This window comes from Lycium barbarum, chromosome 1 (genome assembly GCF_019175385.1).
Source record: "Lycium barbarum isolate Lr01 chromosome 1, ASM1917538v2, whole genome shotgun sequence".
Taxonomy (NCBI): domain Eukaryota; kingdom Viridiplantae; phylum Streptophyta; class Magnoliopsida; order Solanales; family Solanaceae; genus Lycium; species Lycium barbarum.
Genome location: NC_083337.1, coordinates 171241396 through 171265440, shown reverse-complemented (window position 1 = coordinate 171265440; position 24045 = coordinate 171241396). Strand labels below are relative to the sequence as shown.

General features: G+C 37.0%; 2 protein-coding genes across 3 annotated transcripts; one reads left to right on the top strand and one right to left on the bottom strand.

The window, feature by feature from the left end:
• Positions 1–1928: 1928 nt before the first annotated feature.
• LOC132608316 (RNA-binding protein BRN1-like) lies at positions 1929–7790 on the top strand. 2 transcript variants are annotated; one of them, XM_060322357.1, is made up of 9 exons: positions 1929–2281; positions 2356–2438; positions 4077–4128; positions 4346–4471; positions 4567–4646; positions 5675–5851; positions 6033–6351; positions 7158–7301; positions 7375–7790. In XM_060322357.1, exons 1-9 carry the CDS (start codon positions 2113–2115, stop codon positions 7500–7502), a joined length of 1278 nt encoding a protein of 425 aa, XP_060178340.1. In that variant the 5' UTR covers positions 1929–2112; the 3' UTR covers positions 7503–7790. The 2 variants fall into 2 exon arrangements, with proteins under 2 accessions (XP_060178340.1, XP_060178346.1); XM_060322363.1 differs by lacking the exons at positions 1929–2281; positions 2356–2438 and adding exons at positions 2875–2938; positions 3082–3536.
• Positions 7791–15642: 7852 nt separating this feature from the next.
• On the bottom strand, positions 15643–22847 carry LOC132608308 (rho GTPase-activating protein 2-like). Its single transcript, XM_060322352.1, has 5 exons — positions 22445–22847; positions 17312–17432; positions 16861–17211; positions 15934–16547; positions 15643–15852 (listed from the first exon to the last, which is right to left on the bottom strand). Exons 1-4 carry the CDS (start codon positions 22762–22764, stop codon positions 15945–15947), a joined length of 1395 nt encoding a protein of 464 aa, XP_060178335.1. The 5' UTR covers positions 22765–22847; the 3' UTR covers positions 15643–15852; positions 15934–15944.
• Positions 22848–24045: the final 1198 nt, after the last annotated feature.

Sequence of the window (24045 nt, the reverse complement as noted above, 5' to 3'; positions counted from 1 at the left end):
ATTATGTTTTAATTTTATTATCTACTTTTCATTACTTTACTTTTTTGTAGTCTTCACGTGAATTTGTTTTTGACTCTTTTTACCCTTAATTAAAATTTTATGGCTTTGTGAATCTACACACATTTTGGTAAATTTTGAAAACTTTGGAGACTTTTTTCATGCCCCTAAAAATGATGATTATGAAAAAAGTTATAGAGGCCCCTCAAAGCAACTCATACATTTTTGAATATTTTATGTAGAAATATTATTAAACTTGTTTCAAATTATGTTTTTCCTTAAGAATTTATTATAGACACATAAAGAGTTATCATGTCATTCAATTCTATCTTAATATAGGCTTAATTATTGAACTAAAATATTATTCTTATAATACTATTTATTATTTATTAATGTTATTTACCATTTATCATTTGCTATTTTTATTTTTATTCATCCATTTAGTAATTTCTTTTTAATTTTCTCCTACAATCTTATGTCATACATGCTGGCGAACATAAGCAATTTATAAGGATTTCACTTAAGTTTGGATTAAGTTTTAAATTAAGAAAATAAATATAAATTACTTATATCATTATTAAATACTTCCAAAATGTAAATTACAGTCCCTCCGTCTCAATCGACAAAATGAATTCCGAAGTACAGTAGTTAATTAATAAATTTTATGTGCGCACACTATTAAAATAAAATTTATTTACTATATTAAAAGAGTAACTATAAAATATTATTTTTATATATTCTGAAAATGTTTAAAAAAATAATGTAGTTAAAGAAAATACAATTTGATTTTCAAACAGTAATAATACTAGACAATTGCAAAAAATATATTTTTTACTTTTTTCTTAAATATTAAAATATTTTGTAAAATATCGGATAATCAATATTTTATATAGTTTAGGATAAAATAGTTACAGTTAACATGAAAATATTATTACAATGTAGATTTCATAAAATGGTTTATGAAATTAAGAAAAGGTAAAAAAATGTTATTTTTTAAGAGCACCTTTTGGAAGCTAAAAGAAAGCTTAAAGTCAGAACAATTAATTCTATTGACTTTTCAGTATTTTTTTTTAATTTAATTTGAAAGAATCTACAAAAAATTCTTGTAATATCAAGACTTTTAATTATTTATATTTATTTGTAAGTTAACTTTATTGATTTCATCGTGCAATAATATTTGCGCATCAAGTATGATTGACATACATTGAATATTGTAATATCTTTGGTAAAAAATAAGTTAGCCAATATGGATTCAATTCAAAGAAACAAATGAAATTAATTTAACATCTGAAACTCAATTTGGATCATCAGAGACTTTAATCTCAAAATATGTAAGTAAAATAGAAATTAGAAGAGCTTTCAAATGTTTGATTTTTTTTTTGAAATCTAATATATAAACTAAGAAAAATACTTTCCTTTATTTTCAGGTACATTTTTGTACTTTAATATTTTAGAAGTCTTTCAAAGTATCAGATTGATGTTACGAAAACAAAGTAATAAAAGCAGAAAATTTTAAAAGATATCTACAAACTAAAATTTTAATGTCAGTTTGGGCCCGAGCTCATACGACACTAGTAGTTATCAATAAGGCCAAATATAATCTATTTTTATAACAACAAACATATATCTGACCCCGATCATAATGAAATTGCACATTTAGATCATTTTGCAATTTTGATTAGCAAATTTGGACTTTTTCCTCGTTATCATATCATGCGTTCACCCACACGCTAAAAAAGAAGCAGGAAAAATCGCGTACTAACCTTAGTTTAGTCAACGCAGGCACATCTACTTTTGCATATCCTTCTTTGATAAGCTCAAATGGAAAGACACGTGAGACTCGGTACAAGACATTTATAGTAGTAAAGGGGCAATTACGTCAATGTACCATGCAAGCTGTTCCAGATCCACACTACATTAATGTCTTTTATTGGTTACAATTGTCACGACCCCTCAACTGTCACACACACATCAAACTACTAAAAAGGGAGTGAAAGTCCATTTTTGCCATCTAAAAAGTCTGCAATTTCCTGAAAACAAAACTCAACACCGAGGACGAAAATAGGCAGACACGAAGACAGAGAGCGCGTGTGATTTCAGTTGTTTGTGGCAGTAATGGCTGAGGAGGAGAGAGCGCGTGAGCACAGCGAAGAGAGCGTGAAGCTGTTTGTAGGTCAAGTACCGAAGCAAATGACGGAAGAACAACTTATGGAGATGTTCAAAGAGTTTGCAGTTATTGAGGAAGTCAACATCATTAAAGACAAGACTACCCGCGCTTCTCGAGGTTAAATTACATGTTTCTGGATCGCAAATTGTTGCGTTGACTGTTCCTTAAAGGATTTGTGCATGTTTTTTCAGGATGTTGTTTTGTGATTTGCCCGTCGAGAGAAGAAGCGGACAAGGCTGTAACTGCTTGTCACAATAAACACACACTTCCTGGGGTCAGTCTTTTTGTATAATGTTGTCAATGTGGACATGCATTATACTTTATTTTATTAATTAAATAAGATAAGTGAAACATTATAATGCAGTGGAATCTGTGTCATTTGTTCAAGTTTTACTAGCAAAGTCTTTTATTTTCTAAAATTTAGTTGCTGGTTTTAGTCTTTCTTGTTAAAATAATCCTCATCTGAGCCATAATAAAGTTCCATGTTGATTTTACCTGAAGTTACTTAATTGACGATCTTCAAGAGAAATGTTTTGGCATTGTCTCATGTTGTAACACCAGAAATATATTAGTATCAGTTTTCAGCATGACAGAGCAGTAAGAACTGAATTGTCAACTAAAAGTTGTGAGTTTAGGAATATAGCCAAAATACTGTACCATGATTTGATGTTTTTCTAACGAACTGTACTATCTTGGTGTAATAATGGAGAATGTGGATGACCTCCTGAACTGGGGACAGCTGAAGCTTTTTTGAGATAAAGGCTGTTCCAGCTGGTGAGTGGTCTTTACCAAGACCTGAATTCTTGATTCAAGCTGCATGTCCCGTCCTCTAATGTTTTTGTATTGTAGTAAATAGAAAATAACAGCAGTGTTCATTGAAGTCTTAACTGACTAGCCAACTTTGTGTGTTTGTACAGACTACAAGTAGAGTGTGCAATGAGAAGAGGTCTTCTATAGGAGAGCCTATAGGTGACTGGGGAAAGAAGAAGTAGCAATAGTAATAGTATCTAGTTTCCCTATGCTGTTACAGGATATGTACAGTATAAGCACAGCCTTGTCCGTGGTACGCTGCACACTTACTGACAGTATATTGCAGCTACAAGAATGTTAAGGAAAATGACGCAGCTGTTTAGAAGAGAATAGCAGCTTGTGAGAAAGTTGGAAAAGAAGAAGGATGCACTATACTATGGATAATAGCTTCACATGCTTTATGGGGGAGAGGGGGGAAGGGCCCACATATGCTCGGGAAAAAGAAAATAAATCTGAGTCGCTCAACATTGCAAACTAGGAGTGGTCAATATTCGGTTCCATGCTTTTCACCACTCCGTGCTAGTCTCTTGTGTTCAGAAGAAACGGAATAAGTATGATGAAGGTCCTTTCACTTACCTATTTATAAAAAAATGTATGATGAAGGTCCTTTCCAGAGTAATTTGGTTTCTTAGTAGATGTCATGGTTGGTTGAATCAATTAGCAGTTGATCTTGGTCAGAGTATCTAATGACCCTTAAAACATACAAGTGGAAAAAGCAGCTAATCTAGAGGTGTTGCTATTATGGATTGGACCAAAATATAGTCATAGTTGATAAATTTGTACAGATTGTTCCACAGTGGTCTGATGAACTGTACTTATGCTTTAGTTTTGCACATTTATTTCCAGACATCGCGTCCAGAGTTTCACATAATGTATTAAAGTGATAGGGTATTGGTGTTGATACACTAGAGCATTTAACGCATCTAAGTCATCATTTTGCTTTCTAACTCTTTATCACAAATAAATAAAGATGGATGCAAGGGAACATCTAACCTGAATACTAAGCTTATTAAGTTTATTTGTGATCTGCTGTTCTTTTATATTGGCATGACATGCTTGTCTTATGATAATAAAGGCGTCCTCTTCTCTGTGTCCAATTCAGGCTTCTAGTCCGTTGCAAGTGAAGTATGCTGATGGCGAGTTGGAAAGGCTAGGTGTACTATAACTTAAATTCTCATCTTATGATATTTGTTCTTACATGGTTATTTGATTCACATGATTCAAGTTTCCCCTTGTTTACTTTTCCTTATTTTCTCCACCTTTTTAACTTTTAAACGAGGGTAACGTTTTGTTTATGTCATGCTGTGCATGGTTGGTAACGTTTTCTCTCATTCTCTTTCTTTTTCTTCTTTCTCTTAACATGAAATACAGAGCACAAGCTTTTTGTGGGTATGTTGCCAAAGAATGTTTCTGACCCCGAAGTCTCCTCCTTATTCTCCCAATATGGGACCATTACAGATTTGCAAATTCTCAGAGGTTCTCAGCAAACTGGTAGAGGTACAGCCGCCACTGTCTAATAATCCTTCACGTAAACTTTCCGTGAGGGAAAAATTAATTAATTCATCACCAAAAAATGTCTTTGTTTCTGGTAGGATATGCTTTCCTGAAGTATGAGAAAAAAGAACAAGCAATTGCAGCAGTAGAGGCCCTTAATGGAAAGCATACCATGGAGGTCTGTTTCTATCTTCATGTTAGCCTGTTAGGTCACTCCTGTGAAACCTTTGAAATTTGATTTTTGTGGGTATTTGAGATTTGCGTTGTGTGTGATCTTTCTTTAACAATTGATCTGGTTATTTTCCTTTCTCCGGAGCTGTAATAATGCTCAATTATTCAGAATTTTTTCCTTTTGGTAAGTTCAAATATTTTGAATATTGAGTTACCTTCGTTTGTTGAGTTAGTTATGTAATCATTACTCCTTTGTAGGAGTAACTCTATACTCTTCATCATGGGATTGCCAATTTTGGCTGTAAGTTGGGGTCAATTAGTGGAGGTGGCTTCTGGTCTATTTATTTGAATGGCTTATATTGTATGTTGGATATCTGCTGGATGTTAGTGTACTTAAAATTTTTACCAAGCGGTTTGATTAATCTCTGGAGATACTGTAGTGTAATTCTTCAGGTTGAGATAGTAATTTCTAGGAAGCAAAATCAAACATTTGTGCTATGAGATATGTATTTGATCGCTTCAGAGCTCATTTGTTCTACAGGAACTTATGAATCCTAAGCAATTGATCGGGAGGTGGATTTTCACTTATACCTACCTAATTAATTTAGAAACTAGAAGCCAACATGGGGAAATTTAGTGCTCAGACTGATGGGTATGTTAAAATTTTAAAACATCCAATTAAATTATTGTTGTTTCGAAATCTAACCCTGTGCGAAGTTTGTATCATTACGATACCTGAGTAGGTGCTGGTTATTGCTTTCCTATTTTCTTTCTATGTAAATTGTCATTTTCCAGATATTTGATTCTGGCAGTAGTGATGATCTGAATGATTAGGCATCTTTTCCTAGTAGTTTTTCTGGGAAAAGGGAACCCTACAGCTGTGTAAGGTTATTTGCTATTCTTTTCACAATGAAGGTTTAAGCACATTGACTAAATCCTTTTATTAATTTTAAATTGTCATGTCAAGTTTTACTCTTCAAAACTTCTGTTTACTGGTCGTTTAGATTATTATTTTCTATTATACTGTCCATCCAGGGTTCAACTGTCCCTTTGGTGGTCAAGTGGGCAGATACAGAAAGGGAAAGGCAAGCTAGGAGGGCTCAGAAAGCTTTCTCTCAGGCATCTAATGCTTCCAACTCTGGACAGCATCCGTCTTTATATGGATCTCTATCCATGGGTTATATGCCACCATATAATGGCTATGGTTATCAGGTTGGTTGAATTGTATTCAGCAGTATCTGTGATCAAGTCAAACTCTTGGTTTCCTTGCTTTATCTCTGGTATTGAATTGGCATGCTTCTTTCGTGATTCTTTTCGTTTTCATTACATTTATGTCATTCCTGCTTCAGTGATCAATTTAAGGGGTAGTTCAAGTTAACATGCTATTTTGCAGACTCCTGGGACATATGGGCTCATGCAGTACCGTCAACCATCAGTACAGAATCAACCTTCATTTCAGAATACGGTTCCATCCATAGACCAACGAGGTACTCTACGTGGAGTTGCACCTGGTCTAACACCTGGAATTATCCCAAGAAATTATGCCATGTCACCTGGAAGCTATCTGGCATCTGCTTACAGGGCTGTACAAGGGCTTCAATATCCCATGCGCTATGCTGGAGGCATTCCTGGTTATCTACCTCCTTATACCGCAAACAGGCACTCTGCAGCATCTTCAGATGTCAGTTCAAATACAGGGGGTCAAGTTGAAGGTTGTCAAAATTTTATTTTAAATTGCTTTAGTAATACTTGTTGACTTGAAGGATCGGTTCCCAGTGCATTTATCTGAACAAGGCTACTTTTTCTTTATTGGTTTATTCTTTTCCCGAGCTTGTGTTTCATATCATTAATGATGACCAGACATCTGAGATGGTGATTTTGCACCTATTCATTTTTACAGGAAGCAACTAATAGAAGAAACAGAAGAAGAAAATCAGAATCATAATATGACTGAGATCTTGTCGCCTGAGAGATGTAGAAAGTAGTTATTCAGACTTACTGATGATATTTAGTTTGGCTTAGTTTTAGATGGGACTCCTGGAGCCAATTAAATTAATGCATTTGTCGTGCGAACTATGAAATTCGTCAATTATATGCCCTTATAAAACAATTATCAAAGAGCGTAGAGAGTTTCGGCCAGTATTGTTATCTTTGGATTATTTAATTAGCTATTTCCTTTCCTTCTTTTTGCCTAGCTTGACTGTCTTCCAACTTCTTGATTGAGATTTCATAGACAAGTTCCAAACTTACTATCATACAAGAAAAGGATAAGATCTGGACTATATAGACACAAATTCAGTGTAAGCAGCACACATATTTAGGTTATTTGCCTGGTTGGACCACTTTATGCAGTGGAATGGTGGAAGTGTCATTTGATCTACCCCCCGCCCCTCTTTTTCTGTTTTTTGATTAGCATGTTAGCTTGAATTGCTTGCACTTAACTTTTCCCAGTGAATAGTTAATTTTCTTATATGAAATTAAGTTGCTTGCTTATGAAAGAGAAATCTCATTGTTACAGGTCCACCTGGTGCTAATTTATTTATTTACCACATTCCTCAAGAATTTGGTGATCAAGAGCTTGCAAACACATTTCAACAATTTGGTACGGTCTTGAGTGCCAAAGTTTTTGTGGACAAAGTTACTGGTGTTAGTAAATGTTTTGGTATGAACCCTTGGACTTTCTAATAATTCAGTCAGAATCAGTATTCCATTTATGATTGAGCTTCTTTCTGCAGGATTTGTAAGTTATGACTCTCCAGATGCTGCACAATCCGCAATCAAAATGATGAATGGTTTCCAACTAGATGGGAAAAAGTTGAAGGTTCAGCTTAAAAGAGAAAATAAACAGAACAAACCTTATTGATATATGTGGGGGGGAAGTGGATTCTGTGCATCAGCGGTCCCACGTAATCCACTGGGGAGTTGCTACATTTGAACAGCCACTGGGAGCTGATTGTAAAATTTTAGCAGTGACATAGCGACTAAATGCTAATTGTAGTTCCCCTATGGATTGAAGGCCCAGAAACTTGTAATTCTTGTTCCACTTTAATCTGTAACTTGTGCAGCATGGATAAACATTCAGACATTTGTAAATTCATTGATTCTTCTAATTGTTATGATTGTCATTAAGTTAGTAATTTGTTGTTATGTATTCCTAAATATTGTCAAATGTAATGTTTTCGCCCTTCCCCTTTCCTCTGTTTCAAAATGCAATTTTTTAAAAAGATATACCCCTGCGCATAGAGGCGCAGAGCATCCTGGAAGCATTCTTTTCCCTTCTGCACCTCTATGCTGACTACTTACAAGTTTGTTCCTTTTTAATAGCCTACGAAATGACATATGAGGTCAGACGACGTTGGGGGCATTTTCCGTTCATGACTTAACTACACCTGTGGAGGGGGGGTTTCTGGCTCTGAGATCAACTTTGATGTTTTTAGTCTTTGGTTGCAATATTGATGCTTATTTGCCAAGAGATTATGATTCTCATTGTTTTCTCTCGTTTTCTAGTTTCAGGATGTTGAATCAGGTCCCTATCGCCTTGGAAGGATAGTGAGAATGTATATTTCCTGTCTAGTTGGTGAGGTGCCGTTTTCCGTGGAGATTTGGAGAAAACATTTGACATATTCTGTAGAGATCTGCATTTCATTCATTAGCATGCTTACTCATCAAATAGTTGGACTTCTTGATGTATTTTGAAATTTTTCCATGGTGATATCATATTGCTAGCTTCAATTGTTATTACCTTTTCTTTTTATATGTAAGTACTACTAGTTATTCCAAAGCAATTAATTCAATAATTGGTGGAGGTTCTCATTCCTGTATGGATGGTTAGGTCTGATGTAGAATTCAATTATCCAAAGTTTATGTTATGTTTCTGCGGTTTCTGCCATTTATTGTTGAACCAGCAATTGTTGCCCCAGTATTTCAATCGTTCGGTTGCCTCTATCACCTCTACTTTATCAGAACCCCTCTTATTCGGTGTTGCATTCTAGTTCAAGTACGATGAAAGTTGTACTAGGGAGTTGTCTAGTTATGCATTGTATTCATCAGGACAGCCTCAAAATTTTGTCCTGACTGTGTTCCGTTAGTCTTACTTGTATTTGCACTAATTGGTTGCACAAATCATAAAATATTACACTATAAAGGAAAGGAGAATCATGGTTGCAGATGTATCATTACTGAAGAAAATTCCATGCACAAATACCTGTCATAAGCATCATATGAACACAAAGCTTCTGGTGGATCTGCAAGAGAGGATTATATACCTACTAAAGAAACACCTTTTGTGTCAGCTTGGTAGTAAGAAAACATGTTTCCTGTGCATTAGGTCCAGTTTCTAGTTATGATAATATGGTATTTTGAAGTTCTTTCTGATTGTTGTGCCTAATTTTTCCTTTGTTTTTCTCGTGGTCTTTGCCGGAGTGTGTCATAGAACATGGCGAGAACTTGATCTAAAGCTTATTGTTTGCATCAACTAGAGGATGTAGAGTGTTAGTACTTGTTATTTTACGGATTAAGTTGAAGTTATTGGGTCAATAATGGTAGTTTAAGATTAAAATTACGGATTAAGTTGAAGTTATTGGGTCAATAATTGTACCTAAAGGGTGTAGCCTAGCGGTCAATAAAGTGGGTGAAAATTTTAGAGATTAGTGTTCAAATCTCAGCAGAGATAGAAAGGTTAGATAAAGTTATTTGGTACCTGTATTGGTGGAAGGTAGCAAGGTACTAGTAGAATAGTGAAGGTGCGTCCACGTTATTTTGAACACCACCATTATAAGAAAAGTGAGATGAGACAAAATGCATTGAGGCGAGCTTTGCTGAGGTATGAAGTGTCCCTTACGCCACGGGCTTGGGGGTTAGCGTGCAAAAATAATCATATTAATTAGGAGTTAAAGGTTAATCCTTAACAAGACGCTTAATCAACTTGTTGAAAAGATCAATATATGAGCATTTTACTGTATTTACATGGGTCTTCGCAACTATGTGGGGAATTATTCTGTTAATCATTTCATTTATTTAGACTATTCAGAGTTGTAGAAGAGTAGGCACGTAAGCCAAAAGACATTCTCTTTTTTCCCCTAAAATGGAGAAATTAAAAAGCTAGGCTAGTATTAGGTAAATGACTTAATTTGAATTTTAAAGGTACGAATCTAGTCAAATTCACTATTGATCCTAATTTGGTACAGACCATTTTCGAGGTCATCAAGATAGTAACATCTTTTTAGACTAATAGGATAGTACTCCAGTATTCAAGGTTTGACACGTTCTTTCAGGTTAGGCAACGCGTGGGACAGCGTAGATATTTTTTCTAGAAGAAATGGTGCTCCTAATGCTTAATGGGATGTAATGTTGATAGCTACAAAGTCTACATTCTATGACTTTTTCATTTGGCTGGTGTAAAACGAGTATAAATGATTCAACATACATTTAAAAAGTAACAAGAAATTGGACGTATTAACACCAAATCTTTACACATCCGGATTAGTTCGAAGTTTCGTACCTAGTCCATGTAACATGTATATGAAAATGGATTGCCTTCTAGAAGGTTGGCACCAACACGTCTTTATTATTGCTATCGTCTCGTTTTTTGCTATTTTAACATGACGTGCTGTTGCTTACCAGCCTGCGTCTTCTTAATTCCCAGTCTCTTAATAGTGTCTGTTTCTTTTCTTCTTTTTCTTCCCTGTGTGTGTTCCGCCTCCTATTTTTCATTATAGAAAGAACTTCTCTACGTTTTAAGTTATCCTGTGCTAGTGTCGCAGTGGAAATTAATGGACGAGGAATACATTAGGAACATTATTCTCGTTGATGTGTCTTCCTTTATGTTCTTAGAGGCTACTGGCGATTCAGAGCTTGATTCTAACAGTTATAGTACTGGTCCCGTGGATTCTCATCATCATATTCGTCTTGTCGATGATGATGCAGAGTCATGCAGTTCCGAATGTGGTTCCTTGTCCCATCAAAATGTTAGGATTAATGGTGAGGATTTGCCAATGGATTTGGATGTTGATGATGGTAGTGGTGATGATGATGGTAATGCTGATAATGATGATGCAACTTCTTTAAGTTGCTGCCTTCACGTTGATAATGAAAATACGAGAGTTTATAACAGTGAGGAAGATGACAAGGATGTAGTTGAACAACGTTGGAATATTGGATATGGCGGAGTCCGCTGTAAGAAATCCAAAGCTAGTAATTGTGTGGATTTGGTTACGGAGAAGCTGAAGAACCAGAAAGACGACGATAGGCTCTTTTGGGAAAGTTGTTTGGCTTCTTAAAATCTCGAAGGTATAATAGTCATGGTATTGTTAATACATAGGATCATACCAAATCGGGTATATAACCAATACATACGTCGAAAAAGTGTACCAAACAAGAGATTAATAATACACAGATAATGCATGTATTATTTTCTCTAATACCTCCTACCAATCGACTGGTGTTTTTCTGTTTGTGGTATTAGCTAGGTACACCAATGCATGCATTATGCCTTTCATTGGTTGTTTTTGCCACATCGTCCTGTGTAAAGTTCACGCATCTTGATCTTTTATGGATTAGTACCAAAGGGTTAAATAGGCACATTTTAGACATACATTAGTCGTTCAATAAGAAACATCCTCAGTTGAGATGTTTAAATGTAAAAATGTGGCAACTTTATAGGGATGCTCATGTATTTCGCCTGAACAAAAATTTGAGTGTACGGAGAACTTATTTCCATTTCTTGAACTCCCTTACTCTGGGTGGCAATTAGTGAACCACTCCTCTTAATTTAAGTTACTTGATTTCAATAAAGCACTCATTGTCACATCAGCAGTCCTAAGAAATAAATTAAAAGAAATTAAATAAAGCACAATCTGGTACAACAACAACAACAACCCAGTGAAATCCCACAACGTGGGGTCTGAGGAGGGTAGAGTGTACGCAGACCTTACTCCTACAAAAGGTAGGACGTCTGTTTTCGAAAGACCATTGGCTCAATAGAAAGCATAAAAAGAGGTCAGATAAGGCCAAGAAATTCAAAGCGATATGGAAATGAAAATAACGAAAGCGACTAAGCCATGATGAAGCAGTTTGCAAAGGGCAGTAGCTATCACAGATAAAATAAGATAATCAAAGTATAGGGAATAACAAATAGTAGTAGAAATCAAAGCACAAGAACTTATATCGCGATAATGCGACTACTAATATGAAAGGATAAACGATACTATCTACTAGCCTTCTACCCTAATATGAGTCCTCCATACCCTCCTATCTAAGGTCATGTCCTCGGTAAGCTGTAATTGCGCCATGTCCTGTCTAATCACCTCTCCCCAATACTTCTTCGGCCTACCCCTATCTCTTCTGAAATCATCCATGGCCAACCTCGCACACCTCCGCACTGGGGCATCTGTGTCTCTCCTCTTCACATGCCCAAACTATCTCAGTCTTGCTTCCCGCATCTTGTCTTCCACCGAGGCCACTCCCGCCTTGTCCCGGATAGCCTCATTCCTAATCCTGTCACTCCTAGTGTGCCCACACATCCATCTCAACATTCTCATCTCGGCAACTTTCATCTTTTGAACGTGAAAGATCTTAACTGGCCAACACTCCGCCCCATACAACATAGTCGGTCTAACCACCACTTTGTAGAACTTACCCTTAAGTTGCGGTGTTACTTTCTTATCACATAGCACTCCGGAAGCGAGCCTCCATTTCATCCACCCTGTCCCAATACGATTTATGACATTATCGTCAATCTCCCCGCTGCCTTATTTAATAGACCCAAGATACTTGAATCTACATTTCTTCTGGATGACCTGGGTACCAAGCCTCACTTCCACGCTAGCCTCCTGAGGTGCTTCACTGAACTTGCACTCCAAGTACTCTATCTTGGTCTTACTCAGCTTGAACCCTTTAGACTCCAGAGTCTGTCTCCAACCCTCCAGCTTAGCGTTAACTCCGCTACGAGTCTCGTCGATCAGGACTATGTTATCCGCGAAAAGCATATACCATGGCACCTCACCTTGAATTTGCCGCGTCAATCCATCCATCACCAAGGCAAATAAAAACGGACTAAGAGTTGATCCTTGATGCAACTCCATCACAACTGGGAAGTGCACTGAGTCTCCTCATACTGTCCTTACTCTGGTCTTGGCTCCCTCATACATGTCCTTGATTACCCTAATGTAAGCCACAGGTAGACCTTTAGCCTCCAAGCATCTCTATAGGGTCTCCCTTGGAACTTTGTCGTAAGCCTTTTCTAGGTCGATGAATACCATGTGTAAGTCCTTCTTCCTCTCCCTATACTGCTCCACCAGTCTCCTTACAAGATCGATGGCTTTTGTAGTTGAGCGTCCCGGCATGAATCCAAACTAGTCTTCTGAAATAGATACGCCTCTTCTCACCCTCATCTCCACCACCCTTTCCCACACTTTCATAGTATGACTTAGCAGCTTGATACCTCTAGCTATAGTTATTGCAACTTTGGATATCGCCCTTGTTCTTGTATAGAGGGATCATATTACACTCGACCTCCATTTTTCGGGCATTATTGTCGTCTTAAAGATGACATTAAACAACCTAGTCAGCCACTCCAAACCTGCCGAGCCCGCAATCTTCCAAAATTCCCCAAGAATCTCGTCAGGTCCGATCGCTCTTCCCTTACGCATCCTATGAACAACCCCTTTAACCTCCTAAACCTTAATACTCCTGCAATACCCAAAATCGCGACGCCTCCCTGTATTTTCTAAATCTCTCAACACAATGTCCCTGTCCCCTTCTTCATTCAAGAGTTTGTGGAAGTATGACTGCCATCTCCGTCTAATGAGAGCCTCCTCTACCAATACTTTGCCATGCTCGTCTTTGATGCACTTCACTTGATCCACATCACATGCCCTCCTCTCCCTCGCCTTGGCTAGCCTGAACAATTTCTTATCCCCGCTTTTTTCCTCTAGTTCAGCATAAAGGCGTTCAAAAGCTGTCATTTTTGCCATCGAAACTGCCAACTTCGCCTCCTTTCTCGCCATCTTATAAAGTTTCCTATTCGTCTACTTCTCCACCTCATCCTTGCTTTCTATCAACTTCGCATACGCCACTTTCTTTGTTTCCACCTTCCTTTACACTTCTCCATTCCATCACCAATCTCCTCGATGCCCACCACAACTACCTGTCGAGACCCCCAACACTTCCTTAGCTACTACCCTAATGCAACTAGTCGTTCTATCTCACATACTGGTCGCATCCCCACTACTATCCCAGGCCCCCACAACCTTCAATTTCTCGCCCATCTCCAAAGCACTAGTCATGGTCAAACTCCCCCATCTGATCCTATTCAATTATGAATTATTTCATTTCAATCCTTTTAAAATATAAACGTTAGTTTCTTCTTTTGGTTCCATCACTTTCAAAACAAATTGAAGAGATGCTATAACTCATCTCTCCAAAGTCAAAAGAGAATGAAGTAAAAACAAAGGGAAAGAGATTCCCAAGAAAATACTTCTGAAAACGAATCTGAAAAATGGTAAATGCCTTTTTATAGTTTTCTATTCTGCTTTATTATGTTTAAATTCCCTTTTCATTTCTTGATCCCTAAATCCATCACCAAGAGCTTATGTCGGGTTGTAAGGTTGTCACTTGGGATGACCTTACAGCCTTTGAACAGACCTTTATCATCCTTCCTAAAGAGTAAAAAGTCTATTTGAGTCTTAGCCACAAAACTACAGAAGGTTACCAAGTGCTCCTCCTTCTTTGGAAAACTCAAATTGGCTATCGCCAACCCAAAAGCTCTTGCGAAATCCAAAAGTGAGACTCTTCCTCCATCATCATAACCCCCCGAAATAGTCCCGATGTGCCCATTGAAATCACCTCCCACGAATAGGTTCTCAGTAGGCGGTATGCCTCCCACTAACTCGTCCAAATCCTCTCAAAAGCGCCTCTTCTCCTCTTCGCCTAAGCCCGCTTGCAGCGCATATGCACTAGTAATGTTCAAAGTGAGCCCTTCAACGACCACCTTAATCGACATCATCCTATCAGTGACCCTCTTAACCTCTATCACCTGATCCCTTAATTCACTATCTACTAAAATGCCTACCCCATTCCTATACTTCGACTTACCAGAGAACCAAAGTTTATACCCGTCTACCTCCTTAGCTTTAGGACCTACCCATTTGGTCTCTTGGACACAAACTATAATTCTTAAGAATCTAAACTAGCTCTATGGACTTCCCCGTTAACGTCCTAATGTTCCAAAAACCTACTCTCAGCCTAGACGTTCCTCTAACCCACTTACCCCTCCTAACCCTCGCCCCCGTCCTCGAACGAGAACATGACCCTAGTCTACCATCAATAACCAAAGCCACGAAAGCGAGTATGAACTAATAAATTATTGGAAGGACTACAGTCAGCAGAATATAACTACAGGTGTATGGACAAAGAATGGATACGAGCAACCGGAGGTACCAACTCCAGTTGAACCGAACCTGTTTCATTGTCGTGGTACTGTTCATTGCAAGAATAATGTTCACAAAGACCTGAAAGGGAGGAGAGGAGAGAAGAGAAGAGAAGAGAGGGAAAAGGAAAAAAAGGAGAGAGAAAGAGGAGAGCGGACTGACCGAAAAAAGTCGCTGGGGTAGGAGCAGCTGTTTTCTGGCCGCCGGTCGGAGCGCCAGTAGCAGATAAAAAAGGGAAAAAAGGAGAAGGAGAAGAAGAGAGAAGAAAAGTAGATCTGGCCAGAAAAGTGGCCGACATTACCTGGTCTTGTGGTGGTCGGAAAAGTGGCCGGCGTTACCTATCTCGTAGATTGTAAACCAGCCCAAATCTCCGACAGATGACCTACCTGATAATCTTATGGAAAAGGGAATATTTATCAGATAGCTATATTTTGCAGGAAGCAAAATGTATTAGAAGCTACTGTACAGTAAAATCTGTGATAGTTAATCAAGCACAATCTGGTAGAGAGAGAAATTTCCCTACTATTCTTTGTCAAACATAATAGTCCAATTAGTAACTGAAATCAAGGTCCATGCTTTTCTAATACAAACAAATCCGCCTTTCTTTTTCAATCTTGATCAACAAACCTTTTTCTTACACCATTGATTGATGGTTGTCAATGTTGGAGATCCTTTTTGCTAGCAAAACAAAGGAATCAATCAAGCACAAGTTCAGCCCATGCTGAACAGTGATTCACAAGTCAATCACAAGCAAACCATTTTGTGTCTATCCCAAGGCCTACAACACTTTACATAAAAAACCATCAGATCACTAACAAAAGACAAATTCAGGACTCCTAAAAATGCAAGATTCAATCAAACACATACATAGAAATAACCTACTGCACAGGAACAGCAGATTCTAACATTTTTAAGTCTACTATATTGACATCCTCCATGCTTCCGCATGCTCCAGTTGATCTCTTCGACTCCACTTTATACCCCAGGGTAACTGAAGTGTCTCTTGAATCTTCACCATCACTAGTGCTCAAGCCAGACGTCTCGATTTTACTGTCAGAAAATAAAACAGAAGAATCTCCGTTATCCGTAGATGTAGCCGTGGAAATAACATGTTCTCTGCACAAAATTCCTTCTAGCTGTTTCCGGAAGTCATTTTTGGCATGCTCATTCTCGTCCAACTGTCGCAAGAAGCTTTCTTCTATCTCACTCAATGACTCGACTTCATCTCTCTCTTCACTGCTGTAGCTGCAGCGATGTTCATCATCGTCTGATGCTGGTCCTGCTGATTCACAGCTAGTGTCCATCTCTTGTTGGGAGTCAAATTCCTCATCAGTTTGTCTACCAGAAGAACGAGATGACATGGGTGAATATTCTCCATCTTCTTCTGCTTCTCCACGCTCCCGTAGTGTTTTCACTATCAGGGTCTTCAGCAAGTTCATCACTTGAACAGCGTGCATGAGAGCTGTCAATGGATCAGACATCTGATCCCAAAAAAACAAAATGAGAAATTGACATAAATAGCCGCCCATCAAAATAATAGCCAGCAAATGTATAATTTTTGTATATTACTAATGTATACAACAACATACCCAGTGTAATCCCGCTAATGTATAATATACATGAAATATACATTTTTGATACATAATAGTGTATATTTGGCTAATGAACGTTGTCATATTTGTCTGACGGGGCAAATGTGTAACTTGTCCCAAAAAATGGAATGCTTCAACTCCTTAGAAAAATGAGAAATGTTATATTTTATATGACCAACTGCTTTAGTATATATTCATTTACCTGAGTCATGTTTGGGGCGAAAACCATTGCAATATTTCTGGCGTTCATTTTGTTGGATTCCTCTTGTTCAACAACATCAGCCATAAGATCAATTGCCCAGTTGAGTAATGCAGTCTCAGTTGGTTTAAGCTGTTTGACGAGCTCAACGAATTCCTCCTCCGTGTTGCATTGCAAAACCTGTTCTGGTGAAAGCCCATCAAGCACGCCTGATGGTAATTCTCGGAACCAGGCTTTGATAAGACCGGCCAAACAATGAACATCAATATCTTCAGGCACAATGCCTCTGTTTAGCTGGTCCCTTACATGCTCCTCCTGGCTATTCTCTGGGTTAATTCGAAAAATTCCTTCAGCCTAAAAGGTTCATCCAAAAATACCTGGTTAGAAAATTATCAACATAACGTAATACAGTAGAAAGTTCTAGCAATCAGAAATGAGACAAAATTTGTCATACCTTAAGACCATCTTGTGAGTATAAATGTTCTTGCATTAACAAGAGAATAGTTGGGACACTATTGCCCCTTGTATCGTAAGAACACTGCATCGACTCTGCAGATACACCAAACACGCTGACGCTGCAAAATAAATGGGTATAAGTTCAGCAGATAAGACTAAATAGAAATAGAAATCAATTTTGCTGTGGATTTCTATTTGACAACTATTGTTTTCTGAAGAATAATCTCATCAGAATAAAAATGTTACAGTTAGAAAAGCATACAACTGCCTAATAAAGTGTTACATCTCGGAAAAATTTTCGTTGATGCACAGTGGATAGAATAACGAAGGGCACGAAGTATACAATGTTTCAATAAGTAAGAAATAGCATTTGATGATCCCAATTGAGATTTCAAAGACATTGAGGTGAGAGAAGAGAGTTGCCACGAAAAGCAAGGTATACGTTATGTGTCGGATAAGATTTACGAGTATCGAATTAATGATGACTTAATGATGTCTTGGAGAAGAATTATAATGTCCCTTAGATTGCTAATGAGGTGTTAAACAAGAGTTAAGAAGGTTCCATAAGGATTGGAGATCAAACGAGTCGACGAGAAAGAGTTCGAAAAAACTGGGCATTATACGGCCCAACATACTGGCCGTATGTTCTGCCCAGAATGGGACTTCCACTGGACCAAATCTACGGCCAGACATACGGCCAGTATAAAAGATACGGACCGTATGTTGGTCCGTAGAACTGAGTCGGGACAGCTTTAAAATTTATATAAGGACTTAAACCTCATTCCATTTATTTCATTTTTCACCCAACACTTCAAGAACTCTCTAGAAAGTTCTCCACACTTCTCCCACTAGAATCCAAGAGAAATTTATGATCAACTTGATCAAACCAAGAAAACCAAGTGTAAGAAACTCATTGGAGTTCATCTAAGTCAAGAAACTCCATTGGAAGTGAACCAGGGTTTTGGCTCAAGTGAAGTATTTCCACTCAAAGCTCATTCCTACACTATCTAAGGTAAGTTTTATGATCATTCCATTTTGTTTAAGATATTGAGAGGTTGAAAGACTTAGATTATGAAAGGAGATAGAAAATGGGTTACAAAGATGAGAATAATGAGATTTTGAGTAGTAGCTTAGGATGAGTCATGATTCTTGATATGTTGTGATTATGATTATGTTATAAATGATATTAAGGACATGGGATAAGCATTAAATGTGAGTAAATGTAATAGTGAACTATGACCATGATTATGGAGGAATTGAAGTGAAATTGTGAAATGTGGATAATGTAGAGTAAACGAAGATTGTTGGTTATGATATTGTGAATGTTATTATAGATGTTTGGGAGTTGATATATGATGTGAGGAAAGTCGTATAAATAAAGGAAATACTGCCCAATTCTCTCTAGCTTTAGTTGAGCATGTTCATGTGATCGATTAGCTAATGTTAATACGAACTCTCTTGAAGGTAGAGACGTGAGCATTGAAGGGGAACGATCAAGCGATAGAATAGCTAAACGAAAAGGTATGTAAGGCTAGCCCTTTCCTTCTAAGGCATGACTCCGATGGCATAAATCTTCCCATTTTTCCATAACTTTCTTACATTCCGGAAAATTATGAGTCTATGTTCATAAAGGGCTTCATATGAGATAAAGGTAAAAGATATGTTACGAGCACGACGACAATAATAGTGATGATGATAATGATGACGACGATAATAGTGATAATGATAATGATGACGATGTTAATAGTGATAATGATAATGATGACGACGATAATAGTGATAACGATAATGACGACGACGATAATAGTGATGATGATAATGATGACGACGATAATAGCGATAATGATAATGATGACGATGTTAATAGTGATAATGATAATGATGACGACGATAATAGTGATAACGATAATGATGACAACGATAATGGTGATGATGATAATGATGACGACGATAATAGTGATAACGATAATGATGACGATAAAGATGATGGTGATTCAATAATAGAAATCGGGAGTTTATAGACTTTGTGTCACCTCGATAGTGTCGAAATGTTTCTCTCGGATACATATGTATGTTATAAAAGTATGAATGCTATGTTGTGACACCAAGCCTATATGGCCGGGTATGATATCTATTACGCGCACACCACTGCAGTTGGGTGCGTATAACACTGAGCCTTGGTAGGGCCAGGTACGTATAACACCAAGCTTTATTATGGCGGGATACGTAAGACACCGAACTTAGATGGTCGGGTATGATACTACTATGTATTCAAATGTATAGAAAGAGGATAAGTAAGTATAACGAGCATCGCTAGAGGTACACCTAGCTCTCTCTCATTTCATAACTCGTCCATACTATGTTATTTCATATGCTTTCATTATGCTATTGATTATGCTTTACATACTCAGTACATTATCCGTACTGACGTCCCTTTGCCTGGGGGCGCTATGTTTCATGTCACACAGCCCCATATTGCTTGGCAGGAAAGTTGTCCAGGAGTTTGACTATAGGATGTTCCAGGCTGTCAGCTGGATTGGTAGACTCCATTCGGTTCGGAGTGATACCGCGTCGGAGTATGTTACTCATGAGCTGAGTCACGCACATTATGGGTATGTTGGGGTCCTGTCCCAACTTAGGTTTTGATATCATATCTTATGTTAGAGACTTTTGCAGACAGAGTCATGTATACAGTACATTAGCCTTGTGAGCAGCTATGCAAGCCGATGTAGCATTATGCATTTCTTTACGGATTCATACTATTACAACTTTTTACTTGAGTTAAGAAAGATGAAAAGAATGTTTTGAAAGGCCTTCATTTTGCACATCATTTCACGATTAAGAGTCCAGTAAGACTATGAGTATAATGAGAACTACCGGGTTCGCTCGGCTCTAAGTGAGGGTCGGGTGCCCATCATGCTCTATCAGAATTAGGGTGTGACATAAAGTATAATCACCCACATGAGGAAACCCACACACAAACAGGAACTGCACAATACCAGAGAATTACTGACTTAAAAGAGATTTAATATATGTGGATTGTGGAATTAGTATCAATTGAGAGAGTTTAAGATAGTTGAACAGGCTTTTAACTTCCAACTTTGTAAATAGGTTTCCGTTCTCTATTATTTTCTTAAGTAGTTTGCTAAAGAAACACAGGTGAAGATCCACCTGCCTCTCTTCATTCTTGTTTTGTCTTCACTATGCACAGCATTTTAATATCTTAATTTTGATGACCAGTTTCCTCAAATTTTTATTTTTAAGCTGCTACTCTGGTTCCTGAACCTGGACTAATTTTGCTTTCGGTAGCTAGTGACTTCATGGTAATCAGTAAGATAAAGTAGGTGTAAGCAAACTTTAGCTTGATTAACTCATTAGTACATCATCAGGCATTACTTATTAGTACTCCACATTGTAATGACATAGACCAAATACCTAATGCAGTGCAGGTCAATGATCCCACCAATGCCTAGTTTGTTTGCCATTAAACTGGAGCCCAGGCATAATTTTGACTTTAAACACAAAACTCAATTTTTATCCAATGTTCTATTTGAGTTGTGAGATTGTGGATGAAAACTTCACTCTTGACATCCTAAAGTCTGCAGTTTCTGTAGAAAAAGCACTTCTAATTTATTAGCATTAAAGAGTTGCCTTGGCTGTACAAATCATTTATTAGTCACTTTAAGGTCCCAACCAACTAATGGTATCATTAAATAGAAAACCAAGAATCAATTAAGGATACTGATATGATCATTAAATAGGAAACCAATAATCAATAAACCTTCATTTTGGTTGGTCAAAAATGAGATAAGACTTGGACCTCATCAAAAGGAAGGGGGACCTCAAATAGGCTCATAACTAAGTGTCATAGCAGAAAGTGACCTAGTTCCAGTCCTCCTGGAAATGGGAAAGATTTTGAAAGTAGATACATGCATTAATGGAAGTATTGACTTGTGAGAGGGATTAGCTTTGTCATCTATTTAATACAAAGTAAAACTTGCAGCTACTGCAAAATTAAAGGCTTCATTATTTCTCAGCCTTTGTATCGTATTGTTAAATTCATCGTTGCGCAACAATGAAAACTACCATTTTACGACCGATTTGGTGTGATCGCCTTATTTAATTTTTCTCATTTTGTCTTTACTTATTGTGTAATAATCATATTTTATCTTTTATCATACTTTTTCCTTCTAACAGAAATGGAAAAGGCGAAAAAGAAGAAGAAAAAGCAAACTCCACAGGTCTCCACAACTGCTCCAAAACGAAACATTTTTCTACTGCCATCTCCTGCTCTTTCACAACCCTCAACAGTCCGATGGGTTATTTAGTTTAGTGGGTCGGGGTCGAGTTAAAAGAGGAAACGGTTAAAATGAGTAATTTTATGTGAAATCAGCTAATTAAGGTCGATTTTGGGGAAATCGTCAAGTCATATTAGGGGTATATTTGTTAATTTTATTAACGCCGGTGAAAATAGCCAGATAAATAAGGATAAAGCTGATCAATAAATGAAGGTAGAGCTTTTTTCAAATTTAGAATCTAACTTCAAGTTGAATTTGGAAATTTATAACCAGATACTGATTTTGGAATAAAATGAAAAATTATTTCTGAAAACGAAAAGTAAATAATTCTTGTGGGTGAACGGGTCCTTAGTAATTTCTCAGCATTTACAGGAACCACTCAAAAACTCCATAGACTGAACAATGCATTGAGAGTGTATGTAGTTTGATTATTACTCTATTTTTCAGATTAGCATATTAAACTTGCGCAGAAGACTTACATGTTTTTGTTATATGGTGCTAAAAACGTATACATTGTGAGCTCACAAAACTTAAAACTCATAAAAATCATATATTTACTACTCGAGACTCGCAGCAAACTCTCTCCTTGAAAGAGCACGGACTTGGTCAAGTAGAAAATAAAGACACTTTTTTAACACGAAAAAGTTGATATATCTATTTTCAGTCCCAAAAGTCTCAGCTTTATACTAAGCATTAGTAATCAGATCTAAACATCAAATAAGACAAGAAAAGAAACAAGGAGCTACACTTTTCTGAGAAATCAAGGTCGACCCAGAACAAGAATATGAAAAATATAACAGAAAAAAACGAAAAAGCTGAGATTTAGAACAAACCTGGCACTAGGTACTCTACATGGGATTTCAACTTCAAACTCAACAGGAAGACCCAGAAACCCATGAAACCGATCGAAAGTGACATGGGTTAGATGTTGTACATTAGTGGGCCACCCTATTTCCATTTGTTGAACAGCTGAAATTACCTCTTCTTCTTCATCTACCCGACAAGACACCATTGATTTCCTTAAAGCTGCTAATATGAAATCCACCAAAGACAACTGCTGTTCATTTTGTATTTCTTGAGCAGTTGCCTTTGATGAGCTGTTCTTCCCATTTCCACACCCACCTCCTCTTGTCACCATTACCAACCCCGTCATTTCACTTTCTCTCTCTATATATGAATGGCTTTGGAGTGAGATTTGAAGAGATAGAGTTGTTGCATTTGAAGACAAGTTTTTGAAGTTGCAAGTTTTATTATGGGGTTCAAACGGCCACTCGTTTCAAATTTCTTTTTGTCGGATCCACGTGGAATGACAAGAAAGCCCTTCCATTACTAAGGAATTTCAATAATGGCACATCTTTTGTACACTTTCTGCTTTTCAGGAAGGTTGTTCGCCAATCAGTGAAAGATTTGTAACAATAAATAAGCTTGTTTTTAGCAATTTAATTAAGCTATGATCTTTAGATTTTGATGATCTTAAGTAATTATCCTATACATTTGTATTAAATTGCATTCGGTTACTACTACTATTGGCTTATCTATGATTAATGATATTTTATGAGTGTCAAATTTCATTATTGACATAATCTAGTTATTATTAATCGTAGATGTATGTATACTTATATCACACCTAAAAGCAAAAAAGTATTTGTTGAGGAGATAACAATTAAATGATCAAAGATGCATAATTTTGCATCAAAATCTTTAGCATGTGAGATTTGATTCTTAGTCCCCCATAATTTTAACTTACCTCGTCGATGGATATGCCACGCACTTATACATTCTAATCAATTTTTTATCTTAACAAATGTTGGGTCTCGTGCCTAACTCAATCATCATATTAAATAGATAGCTATAGGTAACATTTTCAGGATGATATCTGCTTTTTTATTGGTAGTAAAACTATAGCACAATAATGATATTTGTAATATGATGATTCTTCATAAATTGACGAATTTTACGTTGATTGTCAGATCATCATAATCTTTTTTCTTTATTCGGGCTTGAAACAGGTAATATAAATAAGTTCATTGGTAAAATTATAGTGCGGTAAGACATTATTTATGGGGACAACAAATCTTGAACTAGAATTGAAGAGGTTGATTTAGTCTATCAATAGAATAATTGTGGGATAATGAGAATAAAACCAGTAAAAAAGACGAGCAAGAGATTCTAATAGAATACCTCCAGACCGTTGGTGGATTCCCATAATGATTCGAGATCTTTGTCCCTTTCCTTTTTCCCCTTAAAACATGTATGCAATTTAATAATAAAAAATCTCTAAAGCATAGTTATGATGTGTAGCACTATTAAACCACAACAGTAGATATACATGAGTACATTGGCCAATTTACAGTTTCGTTGTTGTGCATAATGTCTTTAATCGTGCAGTAAGCTAACAACCAGCTGACATGATTGTATTTCTAAAAGTAGAGTA

What these genes read in the sequence shown, in the direction of transcription:
- LOC132608316 (XM_060322357.1), top strand. Translation starts at nt 2,113, where the DNA reads ATGGCTGAGGAGGAGAGAGCGCGTGAGCACAGCGAAGAGAGCGTGAAG. An exon ending in ATAAACACACACTTCCTGGG is followed by an intron (nt 2,439 to 4,076) that starts GTCAGTCTTTTT and finishes TGTCCAATTCAG; the next exon opens with GCTTCTAGTCCGTTGCAAGT. An exon ending in TGGCGAGTTGGAAAGGCTAG is followed by an intron (nt 4,129 to 4,345) that starts GTGTACTATAAC and finishes CATGAAATACAG; the next exon opens with AGCACAAGCTTTTTGTGGGT.
- LOC132608308 (XM_060322352.1), bottom strand. Translation starts at nt 22,764, where the DNA reads ATGACGGGGTTGGTAATGGTGACAAGAGGAGGTGGGTGTGGAAATGGG. An exon ending in TGTAGAGTACCTAGTGCCAG is followed by an intron (nt 17,433 to 22,444) that starts GTTTGTTCTAAA and finishes TTTATTTTGCAG; the next exon opens with CGTCAGCGTGTTTGGTGTAT. An exon ending in TCGCCCCAAACATGACTCAG is followed by an intron (nt 16,548 to 16,860) that starts GTAAATGAATAT and finishes TTTTGGGATCAG; the next exon opens with ATGTCTGATCCATTGACAGC.